At 37.7% G+C, this 19784-nt stretch overlaps 1 protein-coding gene across 2 annotated transcripts in view; it reads right to left on the bottom strand.

Moving 5' to 3' along the window:
* Window positions 1-451: 451 nt before the first annotated feature.
* The window catches only part of ITPR3 (inositol 1,4,5-trisphosphate receptor type 3), a 194631-nt gene continuing 175298 nt past the window's right edge, over window positions 452-19784 (bottom strand). For both annotated transcript variants that reach the window (XM_075195726.1, XM_075195727.1), the window contains exons 56-58: window positions 13210-13370; window positions 8756-8917; window positions 452-2680 (exon numbers count right to left, since the gene is read on the bottom strand). In XM_075195726.1, coding sequence (XP_075051827.1) covers window positions 2579-2680; window positions 8756-8917; window positions 13210-13370 — 425 coding nt within the window. In that variant the 3' untranslated portion in view covers window positions 452-2578. The remainder of the gene's footprint in view (window positions 2681-8755; window positions 8918-13209; window positions 13371-19784) is intronic.

The following is a 19784-nucleotide window of genomic DNA, read 5'->3' as shown; positions in this document are numbered from 1 at the left end:
CAGCCAGTCTGCGTGATTGCAGAGAGCACAGCAGAGCTGTGTCATACCTCAAGGCAGCAAAAATAACTGATGAACACTGCATAAATTCTGATTATATCTTCTTTTTCAAGGCTTCTTGGCACAGACATATTTTCCTCTACATATTAGGCAGCAGAATTATAGTGGTCCTCATGTGACCCACCATCACTATTACTGTAATATTCCAGGTGAACATACTGCTGCTATTGTTTGACATGAAGAAGTCGATGGACAAGTTGTCAGAGGGGTCAAATCATTATAAAAAAAATATTGTCTGGTCCAAAACGGTAGACTGGGTCATGCATGTAAACTTCAATGGCTTTGAGTTTCACCACTTTCTCTTGGAACCATGTGTACAGATGCCTGGACAGCAATAACAGTGGCAGTATTAGCAGCAATCATACATACAGAGGAAGTGCTAGGCCAAGGCAAATAAGGGGAACAATGTAGTACTTTTACTTTAAGCATTGTAATATAAGTAGAGCATCACTGTAGATTGATGCGCGCCGCTGAATATTGTCAAACACGGTGGATTGATACAGGGTGAGGCAAAATGAAATAACAGTATGTGAAAGTTCACAATTCAGTCACTTTTAAAAACACAAGATTACACATATTAGTGTATTTTATTAGATAAGATGTAAAGAAACGAACAAATTATTTCAATACCAATTTTTTGTTTATTTTTCTAACTACCTAACTGCTGCCTATGTAAACAGTAGTCTCCATCATTCCATAAGGACAAAAAATAATTTGCGCTAATTCACACCCTATGAAGCAGCGCACTTCCAGGAAAAGAGACTACTGCACAAAGTTAAAATATAACCTGTTTTTTGAAAAAAACAAACTTAACAATGTATCTCAGAATTGCAATTAAAATTAAAAAGTAACACTACCCCCACCAAAAAGAAACTTAGATGCATGTAAACCTTGCAAATAGGCTGTTAAAATAGACATACAAACTGAAATTCCATTTGCCCATAATGAATGGAATATGTTTGTATTTTGTAATTTTCACTTACCCAAAGTGAAATATTTGTCTACTCTGTTGTTTATTCCTGAAAAATATTTTGTGTTCATTAGAATTGCTTCCCATTGTCTGCACCTGTTGAGGGTGCGTAAAAATCAAGTAGTTTTACAGGAAAAAAAGTGTTGCATCTATCAACTGAACTGGTAAAACCTTAGTTCAGTGGGCATCGCATCCCATGAACCTCATTTAAATAACTTGTCCGGCATCACAGTTTTTTTCATGTGGGTAAAATACAAGGGGCCTGAGTCATTAAGGAGAGCAAAGCATAAAAAAGGAGTAACATTTGCACCTGGGCAAAACCATGTTGCATTGGAGGGGGAGGTAAATTTCAAATGTGGGGACATATTTATAGTTGGGGTAGGACATGTCCTAGATCAACTTTAAATTTCAGTGTAATAATAAAGCTATTATGTGTCTGTGTGTTAGATGAAAAAACAGCCAGTATTTAACTTATGTGCAAAATAATAAACTTATTTGCACCCCTTGTATTCTAACATGGTTTGTCCCAGAGAACATTTACTCCTTTTTTGCCTTAATGACTCAGGCCCAAGGAGTATAAATGCATGTAACCCACATTCAGGAGCAATCTCATTGCCCAGCTCCTATCAGAAGGCACAGACTCTTATCTGTAAGTCGCCACTATCTTGACGCACTTAGTTTATATAAATGGCTGCATTAGTGCAAACCGGTGCATGACATGACAAAACACTTTTTTCTAGCTTCTTAAATGAACCCTACTGTGTTTGGAATCACAGTATATTTTTGATACACTCATACTTCTCCTTTAATAACACTGGCTGACGTATGAATAGAACAAGCCTTTTTGAAGAGGGTGACATGCTGGTTGCTAGGGTGGACAACTTTATTTAAAATTGGCATTTGTGCTGTGCTGATACACCATAGGACGGAAGCGGTATACTAGTCTGTTGAAAAATGTTTGTGTGTATTTGACTAGCATGTCAAAATAATGTGTTCTATACAAGTCTTTTTCACACAACAGTTGGCTTGAATCTAAAGAACAATTAAGCTATCTGCCTTACCACCTAAGGCGGACAAGCCTAAATGACCTTATGGAAACTCAATTGTATCTATTTAAATAATTAAAAGTAACTATCCTATTACTGCCATGGCCATTATTTGGTTGTGTGGATATGTGTGTTACACGAATTGTAATTCTAAGAAACATTATAAGAGATTTTAATAAAGTTTATATTTGAACCTTGTGCACCAGGCTATATTCTCGTTCTCTTGCTTTTTCGTTCTTAATTCCTAATATAATCCTAGTTGCAAGCCTGTGAGATCTTGCACATGGGGCTGTGCACCTGGATCATCCTTCCTTCACTTCTAAGAATAGACCTCCTCTGCTTCCCCATTATTCCCCACAGTTAAATGCAAAAAAACATCCTTGCTTTGATATAAAGAGCAATATGTTCATTATTATGTAGATTTCTTTCATTAGCACAGTGATCAACTACAGTCCAGTTCAACATTTTACAGTGCAGGATTCATTTTCAGTACATTGCCACTTTGTCATTGGCTGACTGCTATCTGATTGCTGGCCGTGGAGTGTCCTGCATTAGTCTGTACATCTACAAATCCCATTCTCTGTCGGCGCTTCCGTTGCTCAGTCATCTAAATGGAAAAAAAATGTACAAGAAAAATGTATCAAATATGTCTCGAAATTGTTTTCTGTCTCAGTACTTGCACACTGAAGGAAAGCATATATTCATTTGTAAGACATATTTAAGTGGATGATAAATTGCTTGCAAATAGTGTTCTGGTATGGAGCAACTGCAGTAGTGTAAAAACCTTGATATTCCATGGAGATGCAGTTAAAGTGAATTGTTCTAATAAGTGGGTGGGAGATACCGAAAATGAACAATATCTACCATAAGTAAACTAGAAGTCTTGGCCCAGGACATTACTGTGATAGAATTGCTCAGTAATCTTTTCCCAAAAATAATCAGTTTTCCATTATTGGATATTACTTTGAGGGACTTCAGTTAAAGTGTATGTAATGTTGGAATTATAACACCAGCTCCCTTTATGTATGTACATACTGGTTTGCCGGCTAGTGGCTATCTCACAAAGATGCTAGTTTGACATTCTATGAATTTACAAAGTGCTGTTTTTTAATACTTGTTTATACCATGGTTCCTAGGTGTGTCATCTGGTAACATTTGGCTGGATTCACTGCATGGTGATCACTGATCAAACATGCAGTAAACGCAGCTCAATGCTACCACATGAATATTATATAATATAACACCCTTACATTTTCAGCTTTGCAATATGTGCAGTTTTTCATTAATAATGCCTTATATTAATTAATACACTGCTGTTTACAAATTAAGTACATTTGTATTAAAAATAAGGAAAATAAAATTGTTTGTTTGTACTAAATAACAAAACCAGATTAGTAATTACAGTAGTAGCTAGTATAAAACACATTTTCAAAGATAATACGATATAGACCAATCCTAAATAGGTTTGTGGCCAATGTGAGAACCATTATCTTCCTTCTGATCAAGTCTTTTGTGATAAGCAATGTGTTTTCCACCTCCGTATTTTGCTGCATAACATGTGAGAGTGAAAGTAGGGAGACTAGAAAAAACAAAAACCCTGACCGCACTTCCACCATTGACGTGTTATGTGAGGCTCTTATTTCTAGCACATTAATCCCTTTTAGCAAAGTTCAACAGTTTCAGTACCAGATCATCTGATTAATCAAGGACACATATTAATATTAACCACGTGTGACAGAATGGTTTCCTTCATTTATGACCAGGCCAATTTTTTCATTGTGCCGATATGTTTGTAACACAGGGAATAACTTTTCTAATTTTATATGGTTTTATTTGTAATTTGGAGAAGTCATTCTGTTAGAATAGTAGAGCAAATCTATTTTTTATTTAATGGAGCTTGTATATGTCAAAAGTAGAACCCAAAATTCCATTTTCCGTGATTCCGTTGTTCTCCCAAGTATAGATATCAAATATTTGTATATTATACGATGTCCAACACTCCTCATATATTACATGTTATCTTTATTCCTTTGTTTGATATGTTTTGAAATCAGTCAGGGATACTGCTAAAATATGTGATTTACGGTACAAGTACATACTTTTCTTATCGTTTGCAGTTGACCTAAAGTAATATTATTTTGATCTGTAGTATCCCAATTAGTTCTGATTTGGTATTCATTTTTCAAGAGCTAAACACATGAGTTAAAAAATTGTACATACTTTTTAATACTATCTCATCAGTTGCTTAAATTGTAAATATTTGCTATTAATTAGTAAATATTTTAGCAATCCTAATAATGTTAAAGTTTATGTATTTATGAATTCCATTCAGCGGTTGATGTGGGCTGTGCCATACCACCTCTTCTACTGCTGTGATTGTAAAACTATCATTTACATGCCCCATACCACCTCTTCTCCTACTGCTGTGACCAGGGCCGGAATGCCAGAAGGGCCGATGGTCAGATGGGCCGGTCTGATCTGTCAGTGCACTGACACTTCCTGGTCACATGCGCTGCGCGTGCGGCACATGTGACCAGTACAGGTCCTGGAAAGCAGCAGACGAAGAGCGGAGAGAAGCAGACAGGCAAGAAGCTGAGAAGGTAAGTACAGAAAACGGGGGGGGAGAGAGAAAAGGTGCCAGACAGACAGAAAACGGGGGAGAAGAGGAAGATTTCCACACAGGAAACAGGGGGGGGGGTAATGTTGCCCACTACTGTGTAGCATGACATCAACTGATCAACTGGGGGCACTATTGTGGCATAATATCAACTGGGGGCACTATTGGGGCATAATATCAACCTGGGGCACTTTTGTGGCATAATATCAACTGGGGGCACTATTGGGGCATAATATCAACTGGGGGCACTATTGGGGCATAATATCAACTAGGGGCACTTTTGTGACATAATATCAACTGGGGGCACTATTGGGGCATAATATCAACTGGGGGCACTTTTGTGGCATAATATCAACTGGGGCAAATACTATGTGGTAAAATATGATTTTGGGGCACTACTGTGTGGCATAATATCAATTGGGGGCATGTACTCAGGCACGAGGGAAGGAGGAGAATGTTAATATAATGTGGGAGGCAGGCTATTAATTTAATGGTGGAGTTTAGGTGGGGGCTAATTATTTAATTTGTGCTCTTTTATTTGTGGGGTGATTTGGGTTAATTTTATATTAGGGGCTAGCAATTTAAGATAGGGTGATTGGACCTTTCAATTAATAGTCCCCAAACCACCCCAGTATTAAATTAAAGTGGGGCTATTTGGGAAAAAAATATGAATTTAATGGCAGTGATGGTTGCGGGAAATAGCATTTACGTTTAATAAATAAACCTATTTCCCTCCATCCAAACAATCCTAGCCATACAAATAATCCCAGCCATAAATGAAATAGCATTTACGTTTAATAAATATACCTATTTAATTTATGGCTGGGATTGTTTGGAGGGAGGGAAATAGGTTTATTTATCAGCAGCAGCAGCTATTTATATTAAATGTAAATACTAGTATTTTAATGTTGGGACTGGATGGAGGCCCAATTATAAAACATGGGTTGTATTGATTAAACACCAGGACTGGTTGGAGTTTTCTAAATTACATGCACCCATTTTTTTTAAAAATAGGGCCTCCAACATTTCAGTATCCAGACAAGCAGCAACTGAACTAAAGACACCAGGAGTCATAGGTGGTGAAAATAACAAGACAGGTAGGAGAGAGCAGGACAGTCTGCCAACTGTCCTGAATCTGGTGGGGAAGTCCCGAATTTTGGTGACTGTCTCGTTTAGTGAGATTTGATCCCACTACAAGGACAGTTGGGAGGTATGTCCCACTTCACACTGTACTGCTTGTGAAGGCAGAGCTGTGTGCAACTAACAGTATTGCACACAGTATTGCCTGTGTATTTGTCTAACATTTGTCTAAAATGATAGCCATGTTACATAATAGGGGCTCCCTGTCTTAAACACCCCAGGCCCCCCCAATTGTTAATCCAGCTCTGGTTAGCAGGAAGGAGCGGATAGCTGCTCCAAGTTTCTGGATAGGACACAGCCTGCAGAGCAAGCCGAGGAGCTCTAGGTCTCAGAAGATTTGGTAATCTTGTGAGACTAAGAGCTTCCCTGCTCACTCTACAGGAAGTTCCCACCCTGATGGATGTCAGCAGCACCAGAAGCATAGATAAATACAGTGGGCTGGGGGTGTCATAATGTGCCTCGGGGGCTGGCGTGATAAATGTAATGTTTTATTTTAATATATGTATCATTGCCCCATGTGGCCACACCCACAACACAATGTGGTCACGCCTCTTTCGGTGCTGCCGCGCAGGCCCACCTCGGTTTCTTTCCTGCTGGAACTAACGTGGGCCTGTGGACTATAAATGCCAGGGCTGATTTTTAGTCCCAGTCCGGCCCTGGCTGTGACTGTAAAACTATCACTTACATGACCCATACCACCTCTTCTCCTACTGCTGTGACTGTAAACCTATCACTTACATGTCCCATACCACCTCTTCTCCTACTGCTGTGACTGTAAACCTATCACTTACATGTCCCATACCACCTCTTCTCCTACTGCTGTGACTGTAAAACTATCACTTACATGCCCCATACCACCTCTTCTCCTACTGCTGTGACTGTAAAACTATCACTTACATGCCCCATACCACCTCTTCTACTGCTGTGACTGTAAAACTATCACTTACATGCCCCATACCACCTCTTCTCCTACTGCTGTGACTGTAAAACTATTACTTACATGCCCCATACCACCATTTCTAAATTTTCACTTCGACCACTGATTCCAGTCATGTTGGTTATCTAAGTTTACATAATAGTTTTTATTTATTTTCAGTAAGTGATGTATTATTGGTGCCCTTACTGATACTATTTCTGGAAAATACTTATATATGGTGTGTGACAGAGAGATTGTTAGCTTCTGATAAAGTGCCTGTATTGGGGTGAAACGCATAACGAAACTGTATTTCTCTTATCCGGTAGGCAAACAACATTTTTACAATCCACTTTTTGTCTAGTTCTGAATGCAAAGTGTTTTTGTATATACCAAATATGTATATGATATATAGGGTATGACTCTATTATACAGACCAGGCACAAAGGACTGCAATTTAGTTTTCTTTTTAAGAATATAACTACAGCTACATTGGGTTTATAATTGTTATGTGGCTGCTACAGAACGGTTCATCTCACTGCACATGTTGAACAGTTATTAGTTGTGGTCTGAATGATGCTTGCATGAGCAGGATATTCTGGTGACCATGAAGTGGAAAAGGGTCTGTATGTCTGTATCCCAGTGTGAGGTCTCCAAGGCCAGTTTAATTACATTGCATATATTGTTCATTTTGATTGTGGATAACTTGCTGTCTGATATCAGTTTGTGTTCCCACCACCATTGAGGTAGCCAGGATCTCTATCCTCTAGTCCGTTTATTAGAGCGCTGTCTCAGTTGAATGGTCACTCAGCAAAGACTGAGGGGACATTCGCAAAGTAAAATAATAGGATAGTCCTTTCACCCCCCATGGGTATCTTTTTAATACTTATCCTAAATGTGGAAGAGGGTATACAGCCTGGATTGGGTGGCATTATTTAGGAAATCTTGGGAAGACCTTTATTCTGTATGACATGCATGTGTGCGTACCCTGACTGTAACATTATTAGATCTAGGCTATGCTAGATCTAATACTTTTGCTATCAAGGGAGATTCACTCTGGGCACAATTATACTCTTACTAAAGGATTCCCCACATCTAAAAGGGTTTCCTAACAACCATCCAGCACTCACTGTGAGCTGGTCCTGCATTAGGAATACCATGCACAAGTTATGTGCTGTGTTCAAGCAATCAGAAAGGCAGGTGCCAAATCTATCTGTTCCTGTCTACTCCCTGGATTTGTGGGGCTGCCCACCATCTTTCTATACGTCACACTGCAATGATGTAATGAGCACTTTTATAGAAGTTAATCACATCTGCAACAGAGCTGTGAAAGAAGCAGTGCAGTTTAAATGCAATAAATGGATTACACAAAGAGATCACCGATGAATCATTTCATCTGATCTTATGGCATACATTAAGGTTACCTAAGAATTACATGTAATATATTTATATTTTTAAATTCATGTTGCAATGTACAAATATTGTCAACACAATAATTAACATGTACCGTGAACAGCTCAATAGCGAGAAGTACGTTTTTATATTCTCCAATAACAATAGACATTGTAAATATATAGTAAATGGCTGTTTAGAAGAGTATGTCAGCAAGACCACAAATAAGCTGTTTAAGGGCTGCCACTTGTTCAGGACCTTATGTTCTATTTTATGCACTATTTTCCAATTTCCTATTATATAAGATAATGCAATCTAACTAAAATCTTAATGTATCCATTCAGGTCAAGACAATCAAGAAGTTATCAATTAATTTTGTGATGCACCAGGTTGTGATGGGTTTTACTCCATGTTATAGCCTGCAGGTGCCACTGTTGCTGTTCCTATTTATGATGCTATGTCTCACTTGTTATGACTTCCACATTTTGTTGCATAATACAAGGTTGTGGGCGAATACAAGTTTGCAATACTCTATGCTTAAATTCAGAAAAGATGAGACAAAATGCATATTTACAGGCCACAGCCTGCTTAGTGGATTTGTAGAAAGTCTGCAGCTGTACCTGTTCCTTGAGCTCATTGAGCTGCGTTGTTAAATGTGTTACCAGCCGCGTGGTTGAGTTGAGCTTGTCCTGGAGACCGCGGATCTCATTTTGCTCCCCTTCACCTTCATTGCTGACTAGTGACATTGCTCTCATCCTGGGAAACCAATCCAGGTTCTTACTCTGCAGAAAAAGGAACCGCATATATAACCATATAGTGCCACCAATAACGCTGCTCTGTACAATTTCTCATTCATATCAGTCCCTGCCCCATTGTAGCTTACAGTCTAAATTGCCTAACACACACAAAGACATACACTAGGGTTCATTTTGTCAGAAGCCGATTAACATACCGCTATGTTTTTGAAGTGTGGGAGAAAACCGGAGCACCCGGTGGAAACCCAACTACTGGGAAAACATACAAATTCCACACAGATCCTGGTCGAGAGTCAAACTCAACATGCTTTCAATTAGTGGGATATTTAGTCCTATTATCATGCTGATTATTTGAAGTTTACCCTCTTCAGTATTTTGTAGATATCATTTTACAGTGTTCTATTTATACAAATGTTTTACAGACTCTCCGTAATAAATAAATATATAAGTGCAAATGTCCTGTTCCATTCTACCCTCCTGTACAGGCGGATATATATTTTTTTCAGCAACACATATCACCCTTTTAAACCAGCCGAAACCAAAAGTGTGTTTATTATCACTTTATTTTCTGCAAGAATATTGTATTTAATGAGGAGCTTAAAATGGACCTATATATCAAAATATATTTTGATATGTGGCAGAAGAAGGTTGCAACACACTGTCTTGCCTTTTCTTGAATATCATAAAAGCACCAGTTAATCAGAAACTGAAATACTGGTAATTGCATATGTGTGAAAGACTATTCCATGTCTTCAGTGAATGACTTTAGTCAATGGATATACAGCTTTTTTAAAAATGATGTTTGCTGCAGCAGAATCTTTTTTTTTTAATCTCATTTACTTGCTTGTACATTAATGCAAACATTTGTTCTCATAATATAATTTTCTTTGTTGTTAATATATAAGGATCTGATGCATGCAGTTATAGCTACTTTATATAATTTTTTCAGTTTAGTTCCAGTTCAAAACACAAAAATATGGAAACAAATTTGAAACTGAAGGCACAAGGATCTCATATACATCTTTGCAGTTGATGGATAATATAAAGCAGTTGCATCAGTTCTACAATCCCAGACGTTGCTTATTGCTTATTGGAAGCTGTAATAGTAATATCTTATCAAAGTCAGTATTATTGCGCTGTACCTCCTGAGGTTACAGGAAACAGTATTTTTTTTTAATGTGCTATCTTAATGAGTTGAAAATGATTATTCTATATATATTGTAATGCTTGGAGGACTTAGATTAAGTCACAGATAAATATGGTACCTTGCATATTATCAGTATAGTCCCTCTTTATGTCCTGTGTCCTCTATGGAAAAACCCTCTTCCCCTTTTACATAATAAACACAAGGGTGTTATAGATTATACCTTACATTTCCCATTCTAGAAGTATTATGCATATAAAAGTACATTAGTATTGTTGCAACGTCCCCATTATGTATTAAACAGCTGTATTTCACAGATGCTTCCTGTGCTATATGTTAGAAATGAGATGATTCAAAATCATGTGCGTGTGGACCTGAAGCATGTGGCCTATATATGTCAGGGCACAATCTGTACTGTGTAAATGTTTATTTTATGTGGCATATATATGGATAACATTGGTTGTTCCTGCACTGCTATTGCAAATAAATTAAACCTTGTACAGTGAAGCAACACTGTTTAAAACACTGTTCAATATAATATGTAACCGGAGTAGAGAGGCGCATGTGCCTCTGTGGAAACAATATGTGCCAATGTAGTTGTGACAATATGTTGAGATAAATGCCACTGACACTATTAGGTCATTTTACCTGCAGAGGTTGGGTGCTCTTTAGAGAGAGACCCATCTTGAGAATTATCCAGCAAGATGAACACAGTTGACAATTCCCAAAAGGCCAATCAAGAGCTACTGCTCACATGAGTGTGTTATCAGCAGTGAAATCTAGCTATTTCTGGTGAATCATTCTATAGACCAGCAAAAATGTAATTGGCTCCTAGGCCAGGTGAGGAAGTACACTGATGATTAGCAGGGTCGTATTGATATCATTGATGATTGAAGGCGCACAAGTTGTGGTGCACCAAGCTTTGCCCATCCACTAATCATGTTTCTGTAATGCATAACATGCATAGGTCTTTTGTTCCTGTAATAAAACAACCCTGCACAGTTGCTCCTCTCTTCTATCACCCACCTAATTGATTTAACATTTCCGTATACCATTTAAACTCACATGAGCTTTTATCATGTACTCAGTGGGCCTGAGTCTTTAAGGAAGGTAAGGCAAGAAAGGAGTACATTTGATTCTGGACAAACCCCGTTAAAATGCAAGGGGTGCAAATGACTTTATTATTTTGCACATAAGTTAAATACTGACTGTTTTTTTCATATCGCAGACAAATACTTGATAGCTTTATTTTTACACTGGAATATAAAGTTGATCGAGGACATGCCCTATCCCAACTATAAATCTGTCCCTACATTTTAAATCTATCTCCCCCTCCAATGCAACATGGTTTTGCCCAGGTGCAAAGTTACTCCTTTTTTTGCCTTGCTCTCCTTAATGACTCAGGCCTAGTATCATTTTATATTCTGATGCAAGGAAAAATCAAACTTGACATGTGTGCTATGTAAGGCCATGTGTACATGCGTACTGTGACTAATGTTTAATGATGACTAGTATTTTTTTTTTATTGTTACTGTTCAAGAAGATGCTATTGCAAAAACTTTATATGAATGAAAAGGAGCTGGCGGTCAAATTTTAGTCTGGGGGGGCGAGACCCGACTCAGCAGCTTATTAGGAACATTTTAAAGGAAAAAATGCAGGTGGTCCAGTGACCCAGCCCAAGGTAGCTCACTATGGGGTATATACTGCCCAGTCCAGCCGCTGTGAATGAGGAAATAGTTTTTAACGTTATCCAAGCTTGTTAGTATTTAATGTCTTGGTTATTAAAATACATAGTCTGCAGCAGATATATCAGGCCAAGTCTGAGCATTATATGAGGAGTAGAAGACAGTAAACACTTGTATATCACCACAGATGAGCAGTTGTGTAACTCATTGTGTGGATTTCAAGTCATATTTGTGTAAAGACTAGTATCACAAAGATTGATCATCTAACATATCACTCACAGCTCATTGGCTTGACTGCAAATTACAGCACAAATAAAGAACAGATTGGACAAAGTAATATATTTTTCAGAAAATTATGACACTTTATGTGTTTGGCTGCATTTATCATATGTGAAACATATTTTAGAAAGCATATGAGAGACATTGAGGGTCATTTATAAACCCCAAAACATAGAGACTGCAATGCTACTTTATTTGTGTCAATGCACCTACTTGTCCACCTTGCACATTTGAAGGTGCACGTCCACATCCTAATCCTCGGAACTACCTGTGGAATATCATTCTATGCCCAGCTTTGTGGGTTTGGGGTTAAACCTCAAAATGCACTGGGTGAACAATGTAAATATTAACACTTTAGAATCACCCCTTTTACTCATTTTAACAATTCTGTTTTTCTCATAGAATACTGCTTGGTTTAGCTTCATATTTGGTTTAAGTTAATCATGGGAGAGAACAACATTGGTACTGTCCACACTATATTTTCATGGTTAAAGATGTTAATATGGATAGTTCATAACCTATTGGTCAGATGACAGCAACACTATGTTTCTCACTTTTCAAAAGACAATTTCAGGCAGATGTCCCTTTTCAAATTTCAAAGAGTTATTCCAGTAATTTGTACTATCCATAATAAATATGATAACTATGAACAAAAATGTTTAAGTTATAATTTAAACTATGAGCTAAGGACAATTATGCTAACTTCTGTTGTGATTACTCCATAATTAAATAATAAAAAATTAGTACATTTGATTCTGGACAAAACCTTTTAAAATGCAAGGGGTGCAAATGACTTTATTATTTTGCACATAAGTTAAATACTGCATAATCTGTTGACCGCTGAGCTCAAGAATTCTGAACATTGGCTGTAATGATGGAATTTTAATGTACAATTAACTGCACAAGCTGCGTTTAAATGAGGACTGGACTTTGAAGTGAGATGGCACATCATGGAAACAATGTTGGGTCCTGAACTGTCAATTTAACAAACATGCAGGTAAGAAATAAACCTTTGGTCATGGTGTTGACAAAATGTCAAATGATCAAATATGCAGCATTAACATAAACCAGGTCAAATACTGATCCATGAAACCCACTTGATGCAAATCCCCATTCTGTCCTGCTAGAAAAAGAACCGATGAACATCATAAACATTCCAGGGATAGTCTCAAACATTGAATGCATTTTACATAAACCAAGCTGGTGCTGACCTTCATCATAAGTGCCACGTAGCTTTCTGGACCAGTATAATCGGTTTTGTTTTTGACTCTCACCAACACGATGAAGTATAGATAATTCCAAATATTGTGCTCTTCCTTAATGTGCTCCTCAAAGGACACAGTCTTATTATCAAACTTATCTCTTTCCAGTCCTGCAAAAATTAAGGAGAGTAACATTCATTATAAGCATGTTGGCCACTACGACAGTTTTGTGCAGCAGTACATTGTATATGTAATAACTCTTTTCAAAAACTGATTGTCTCCCCCTTGCTCAGACAGTGAACAAGGAGGATAGGTTAGGTGTGTTTCCCTGCCATATAATAAAAAAACATGTAATAAAAGCACCAAGCTATCCAATTGGCAGGACACATGTGAATTGTCGTAAGCCTGTACAATGTTTCTCACTTGTGGTATGTGGCATCCTATTCCACTATAGAAACATAACAACTGGATCTTCTCTAATTCTACTGGACTAGCAGCGTCTTTCTTTATTTAATGATTTAAAACATTCTGGTTTTACCTAGCACTCCCCATTGCAACATACTATGTATGGTGCTGTATTCACCTGATCTACTGATCAAAGCTGGTGTAGCAGCCAATTATGAGACCGGGGAGTGGTTACTTGAAAGGCTTTGAGGTGAACCTCTATACTGTAACTAAAATTCCCCATGATTGTTATGAATTGGCTATTGACACTGATGCAATTAAGAACATACCATAATCATATACCAGCTTGTATCATTTGCATCTAGAAAAAATTGATATGAATTGACATGGATGTCGATTAGTGTGAATATTGAATTCAAATAGCAATGCAAAAGAACATTTCATATAGTCAGCTAGTGGACAAATAAATGAAAACATCAATATAAAGTCACTTAATATGATTTTGGGCCACTATATGTGGCCAGTATGGCCAATATGCTCATATTATTGACTCTACTTATATCTAGAATTGAGGAGTAGGGATGTAGCACCATTCTTTCACAAGAAAATCACTGAGCAGATGCCTGATTGATGGTGGTGTAAAATGGTCTCTTAGGCTTCTTTCTAGAATATCCCATAGTTGATAGGGTTCAGATCTATTGACAAAGAAGACAATGAAATATGGATAACACCAGCTTCATGCTGATCAAACCATTGGGCAACCACATGTGCTATGTGGATGGGGCCATTGTCTTCCAGAAAGACCCCCCTCCTGTCAGGAAGGAATTGCTGCAATCTGATCATCCAGTACCATAAAGATACAACTAGTATTGACTATTCCTGCTCAGAGAATGACTGCACCCAAACCATGCCATGAAAATGTCATTAATGCACCTCTACTTTCATAATACCCAAATGCCTAGCACTGTTTTTTGTATTATTTTAGTAGTATAGGATATTCAGAATGTGGAGACTCAAAATTGGGTTAGTTTCTTCTCCCTGAATAGAGGAGGCACTATGCTCTTAATTTTGGAGTATATGTCTTAACCCAGCTCTGGTTGGGAGCCCTTGCTTTCAGTATGTTTGTAGTCCCTCATTCATAGTCCCTCATCATACCACACAGAGCCCCAATTGCTGTGTCCATGACAAGAAATATATACACATTATAGATTGCAGAAATTCTGCCTATTTCCTTCACTAAACAGTAAGAGGGAGTAAGGCCAATCCAATTATTGATTAATCAGTAATAGCAGTAGCATCCAGCAGTAGAGTTGCAGGGTATGAGTTAGTGCTGAGACTGGGGATACATTTCACCCTTTGTCCTACTGAATGGTTACATAATTTATGATTGCGCAGAGTCAATCAGAGCTATAAAGTAGATCTTTTTTCAATTATCTATAACATATACACATATCATTATAAACTCTGCCTCGGGAGGTTTTGAAATCAGTCAAGTTATGACATTTTTGGAGAGAGAAAATATAGCAAAACCATTTTTATTGATGTTGAAAATGTCAGTAATTCATGGAATTTCACACATGTTTAACTCCATGTTTAGTACAGTTCATCAAGTAACCCGCAAGCTTTCTTCTCATTACAGCAACAGCCATTAGCTTTAATGACCGCTTCACAAAGTCTTGATGTTCTAGCGACAGGTTTGTCTAGTGTTTCCTGTGAAAACTGATGAGGTTTATCACACCACAAGATTTACACTGTTAATAATTCAGCTGGTGTGATACAAAGTATTTGCCTGGGGACAGTTCATCTTTTTACACAATATTTTACTCGTTAAAAGTTTCTCGTTATTCACCCACTTTTCCACACCACAGATATATCCGCAGGTTATTACAAAACACCTCTACTGGGATTAAAATTTCAGAAATGATAAATGTATATGTCCTCATATTGTGGGCAAAAACATCTCGTATTTACAAGAAGGGACTTTCTTCAACTTAATTTTTCTACTAATTCTCAGCAAAATGCACTGTAAAAAAATGTAAACTTAGGTGAGAGTGGAGGTAAAAATAAATAAAAACCAATAGCTCCAAAGGATCAGTAGCCTTATACTAGCCATACATCCTCTTGTATCTCAGCAGACATTGGGCCAATTGCCATAGAGACTACGTCCCCAAACTGACTACAGTATTTATCCGATTGAAGCTTAAATCATCAGGCCTGTTTGGGTGGAAGATGACCACAGTGGGAACCTAATGGCCTGTGCATGTGGTCATCTTCCCACCTAATTAAACCAGAATACATAGGGCCAAATAGCTGCAGAAGGCCTATTTCAAGTAGAAGTTATTCTAGTAAGTTGTAATATTCAGCAAGGTGATAAAGAAAAACATTTTTTATGAGGCGTTACATTTTAAAGAAGACTGATATTAAAGCATAATATCCAATTAGTTTGTATATTTTTTGGAGTATTTGTACATGTCTGGAGTTGTACATTTTTACATTTGTTTCATTGTCGATATCGGTGCCTGATCTAGACTAACTATCCTTCTCTAACCACATATATTGTGAAGTGGGTCAAAACACAAACAGATATGTAGTAACCTTCCTTATTTTTAAATGACATATGCAAATGCGTAACAATTTAGCAAATTGTCCTGGAAGGCATGCAATTACTTTCTAGCCCACACGGTGAAAAAAAGGTGTAAGCAGAAGAGTTTTGCCTCTTCTGTCTCGTATTAAAGTAATTCTATCGTTTTAAAATAAGCATTGCCCACTCAATTGTATGTGTTTCCAAACCACAAAGTGATTTATTTTAGTAGATGTAAATAGTCAACAATTCAATACATTATTATATTATGATAAAGTACAGTACAGCCAATACCAAAAGATAAATACATACCAATGCAATCGCTTGCGCTCGCTGCGTACCCACGGGACCCGGTGGACAGTATATCTGTTAGAATACTGTGTCAGAGTTGACTGAGGGCCAGGGTGTGTGCAGCAATGATTATATACAGTACAGTGTTACACTTGAACAATAGAGATGACGTAGATTGTTTCTATAGGTCCAGACGTTGGGTGGGTCCAGGGTAAACAGATCATAGGTTGATTCAATCTAAGGAATCCAAAGGTGGGGGTCGTCTCTCCAGGGGGGTCTGCTCCTTTCATAGCCAGCATCATACAAAGGATTATTCCCTAATATCAATAACTAAAGTATGCAATGTGCGATCTCTGCGCCGACTGCACCGGACAGCTGCTGATGATTAGGGGATCAAGATGATATCAGGCATAACACCTTTCCTATAACCTAAACCTTTAATAACACTACGATGTACATATAATCACTATATATATATATATATATATATATATATATATATAGACTAATAATAAACCAAATACTATCTGCTCCTGAATTACAGTGTAACAAAACCAATATGAAATTATATAAATAACTAAATGTTGTAATGCGAGTGTGTGCGTGCGTATTTTACAGTGCGAACACACCACGCCACGTGTTACGTGGCGTACGGATCGCATTTGCATGGCTAAACAATATTAAACCAATATACTTTCGTTCATCCAATTATACGACTTCAACACTCGCCTTCTCCATCTCTCAGGTCACCAGCTGCACACTGCAGGAGGAAAGGAAGAAGGCTTCTTCTCCACTGCCTACTCCTCTCATGCTGTTATTAACCACAGTTACTGCTGCAATGAGAAGCCAGTCACTGGACCGATGCAGGTGATGAAGACAAGCAAGTTTGGGGTCAAGTGGCTATGTAAGACCTACGTTTCTGCATCTTTCAGGGCTACACTGTGCAAAGTAAAAATGGCACATACAATTACAACCTCCTACCTCTTCAGCACCACCTCTTTCAACGAAATAAACATTTTTAATTGTTTCCCCTAAGAGACTGCTAAGTTTAGCCTTTTGCTCAAATAAATCATACGAGTTAGGTGACATGCAATCTGTTTTTTTTGTTAGCATGTGTCCTTCTTGTGTGTGTGAAGTTTATTTTATTATATTACATGGACAATGCTTGTATATGCGCTTCTCTGCCAAAGGCATATTATATATATATATATATATATATATATATATATATATATATATATATATATATATATAAATGGGGACCTTCATGATTTCTTTGTTTGGGTACCCCATCAAACAAACAGATTTGATCATTGACATGTGGGATCAAATTAAAGACTGATATGATTATTCTGCATTCAGGCCACACAACCAGTTTGCAGTGTATGTCGGCTCTGTAACACTTCTGATTCATGTCTGTATGGGGACTATGACAGCCCAGCTTTTTAAAGCTCTACATAGAGATGGATTGCTTCTCTCAAATAGCTAACTTCATCCACAGACAGGCTGAGGACTAACAACTCTGTCTCCATCACTGCAATCTGGCTTGTCTTATATATATTAGATGTCTCATGTGAACACCTGCTCATGTAATTTAACAGTTCCCCATTTATCCTAGATCGGAATCATTCACAAGCAAGGCCCTCTCAAGCATTTGTGCCAGTATGTATATGTCAGTCTAGTTCTCACAAGCTGTATATCTCGAATGAATAGGTAAATTATAAATGTGGTAGTAATATTATATGTCTGTTGCTTTAAGATGAGTCTCTATATACAATAGCAGCAGTATCACTGCCAATATCACATGTAAAGATTAGGGGGTATATTTACTAAATTACAGGTTTGAAAGAGTGGAGATGCTGCCTATAGCAACCAATCAGATTCCAGTTATCATTTATTTAGTACATTCTACAAAATAACAGCTAGAATCTGATTGGTTGCTATAGACAACATCTCCACTTTTTCAAACCCGCAGTTTAGTAAATATACTCCTAGATACACAATTTTACACATATATTTTGCAATTGCGGTTTAATAGGATTGCAAAGATTAATTTAGCTATAATTTCTTTACATCTTTGCCCTAATTTGTAACCCTGCAATGACAAATATGATTTTTGCTTTTACACTCCAATTTAAAGGTTGACATCTGTCCACCTAAACTCTCTGTAGTTAATATGTGTATCCACAGCTCTCAAAACTCAAAATAGATTTCTGACTTCCTCTTATAAAACAACAGGAAGAAGTTACTCAGAAGCCAGAGCTGTAATATGACAAATGACATCTCATTTGAAAAGCTTTAATAATTATACAGCTGTGTTTGACAGAAGTGTACAGAAATTAATGTTTCTAAAATCGGGTCTTTCCAATTTGTACTTTCAATTACTGCATTGTTGTAGCTTGCATAATGCACATTTGCTAGCTTATGCATACTTGCCAACTCTCCCGGAATGTCCGGGAGACTCCCGCATTTTGCGAGAGTCTCCCGGACTCCCGGGTGAGTGTGGCAATCTTCCGAATTCCGCCCACTTCACTAGGAAGTGCCCACTTCCTAGTGAAGTGGGCAGCATTAGATCCCAAACGCCGCAATTCCCGGTGAATCGCGGCGTTTGACGCAATTTTGTCCGTTCCGCCCCTCTCACGCCCCCCTCCACTGCCTGGCTCCCGGAAGGGAGCTGAAGAAAGTAGGCAAGTATGAGCTTATGTAGAGTTGTATGCATTTGCGTCCCAAATATAAACTGGAAATGATGCACGCATGAAAAAGCTTATTTATGTGCATATGTTCAGTCTGATAAGTATCACCACAGGTCCTGGTCTACAACACTAGTATATGTATATATTTAACACCATAGTGTAGAGAGAGATATGGCCTGACAGTGTTAGGAGTAAATGTTAAAGTTGCATTACCCTATTTGTGTACAATATAACAATGTAATGAAGTGTCATATACATAAGGGATAATAGTGTGTAGACCTTGTTATTAATAAATGTAAGAGTCACATTTTCCACATAAAATATAATTAAACTGAAATACAAACTAATTTAATTACAAACATATGTTGTTTTCTCCTTTAACAACCCAATGGGAATCTACTTTCAGGCAGCATTTCAAATGGAAATATCAATTAAGTAGTGGGAACAGATGGTTGCGACTGCATATAAAATGCTATTAGCCAATCAAGTGGATAGCTAGTGCTACTTATTGTGATCATCATTGCATCCCGCTGCACTAACCCTCCAACACCTGCAAGACTTACAATGCCGGACAGGTGTATGCATCCACGTTACCTCAGTAGCATTTACTGTAC

This window comes from Mixophyes fleayi, chromosome 2 (genome assembly GCF_038048845.1).
Source record: "Mixophyes fleayi isolate aMixFle1 chromosome 2, aMixFle1.hap1, whole genome shotgun sequence".
Taxonomy (NCBI): Eukaryota; Metazoa; Chordata; class Amphibia; order Anura; family Limnodynastidae; genus Mixophyes; species Mixophyes fleayi.
This window is presented reverse-complemented; position numbering and strand designations above follow the sequence as displayed.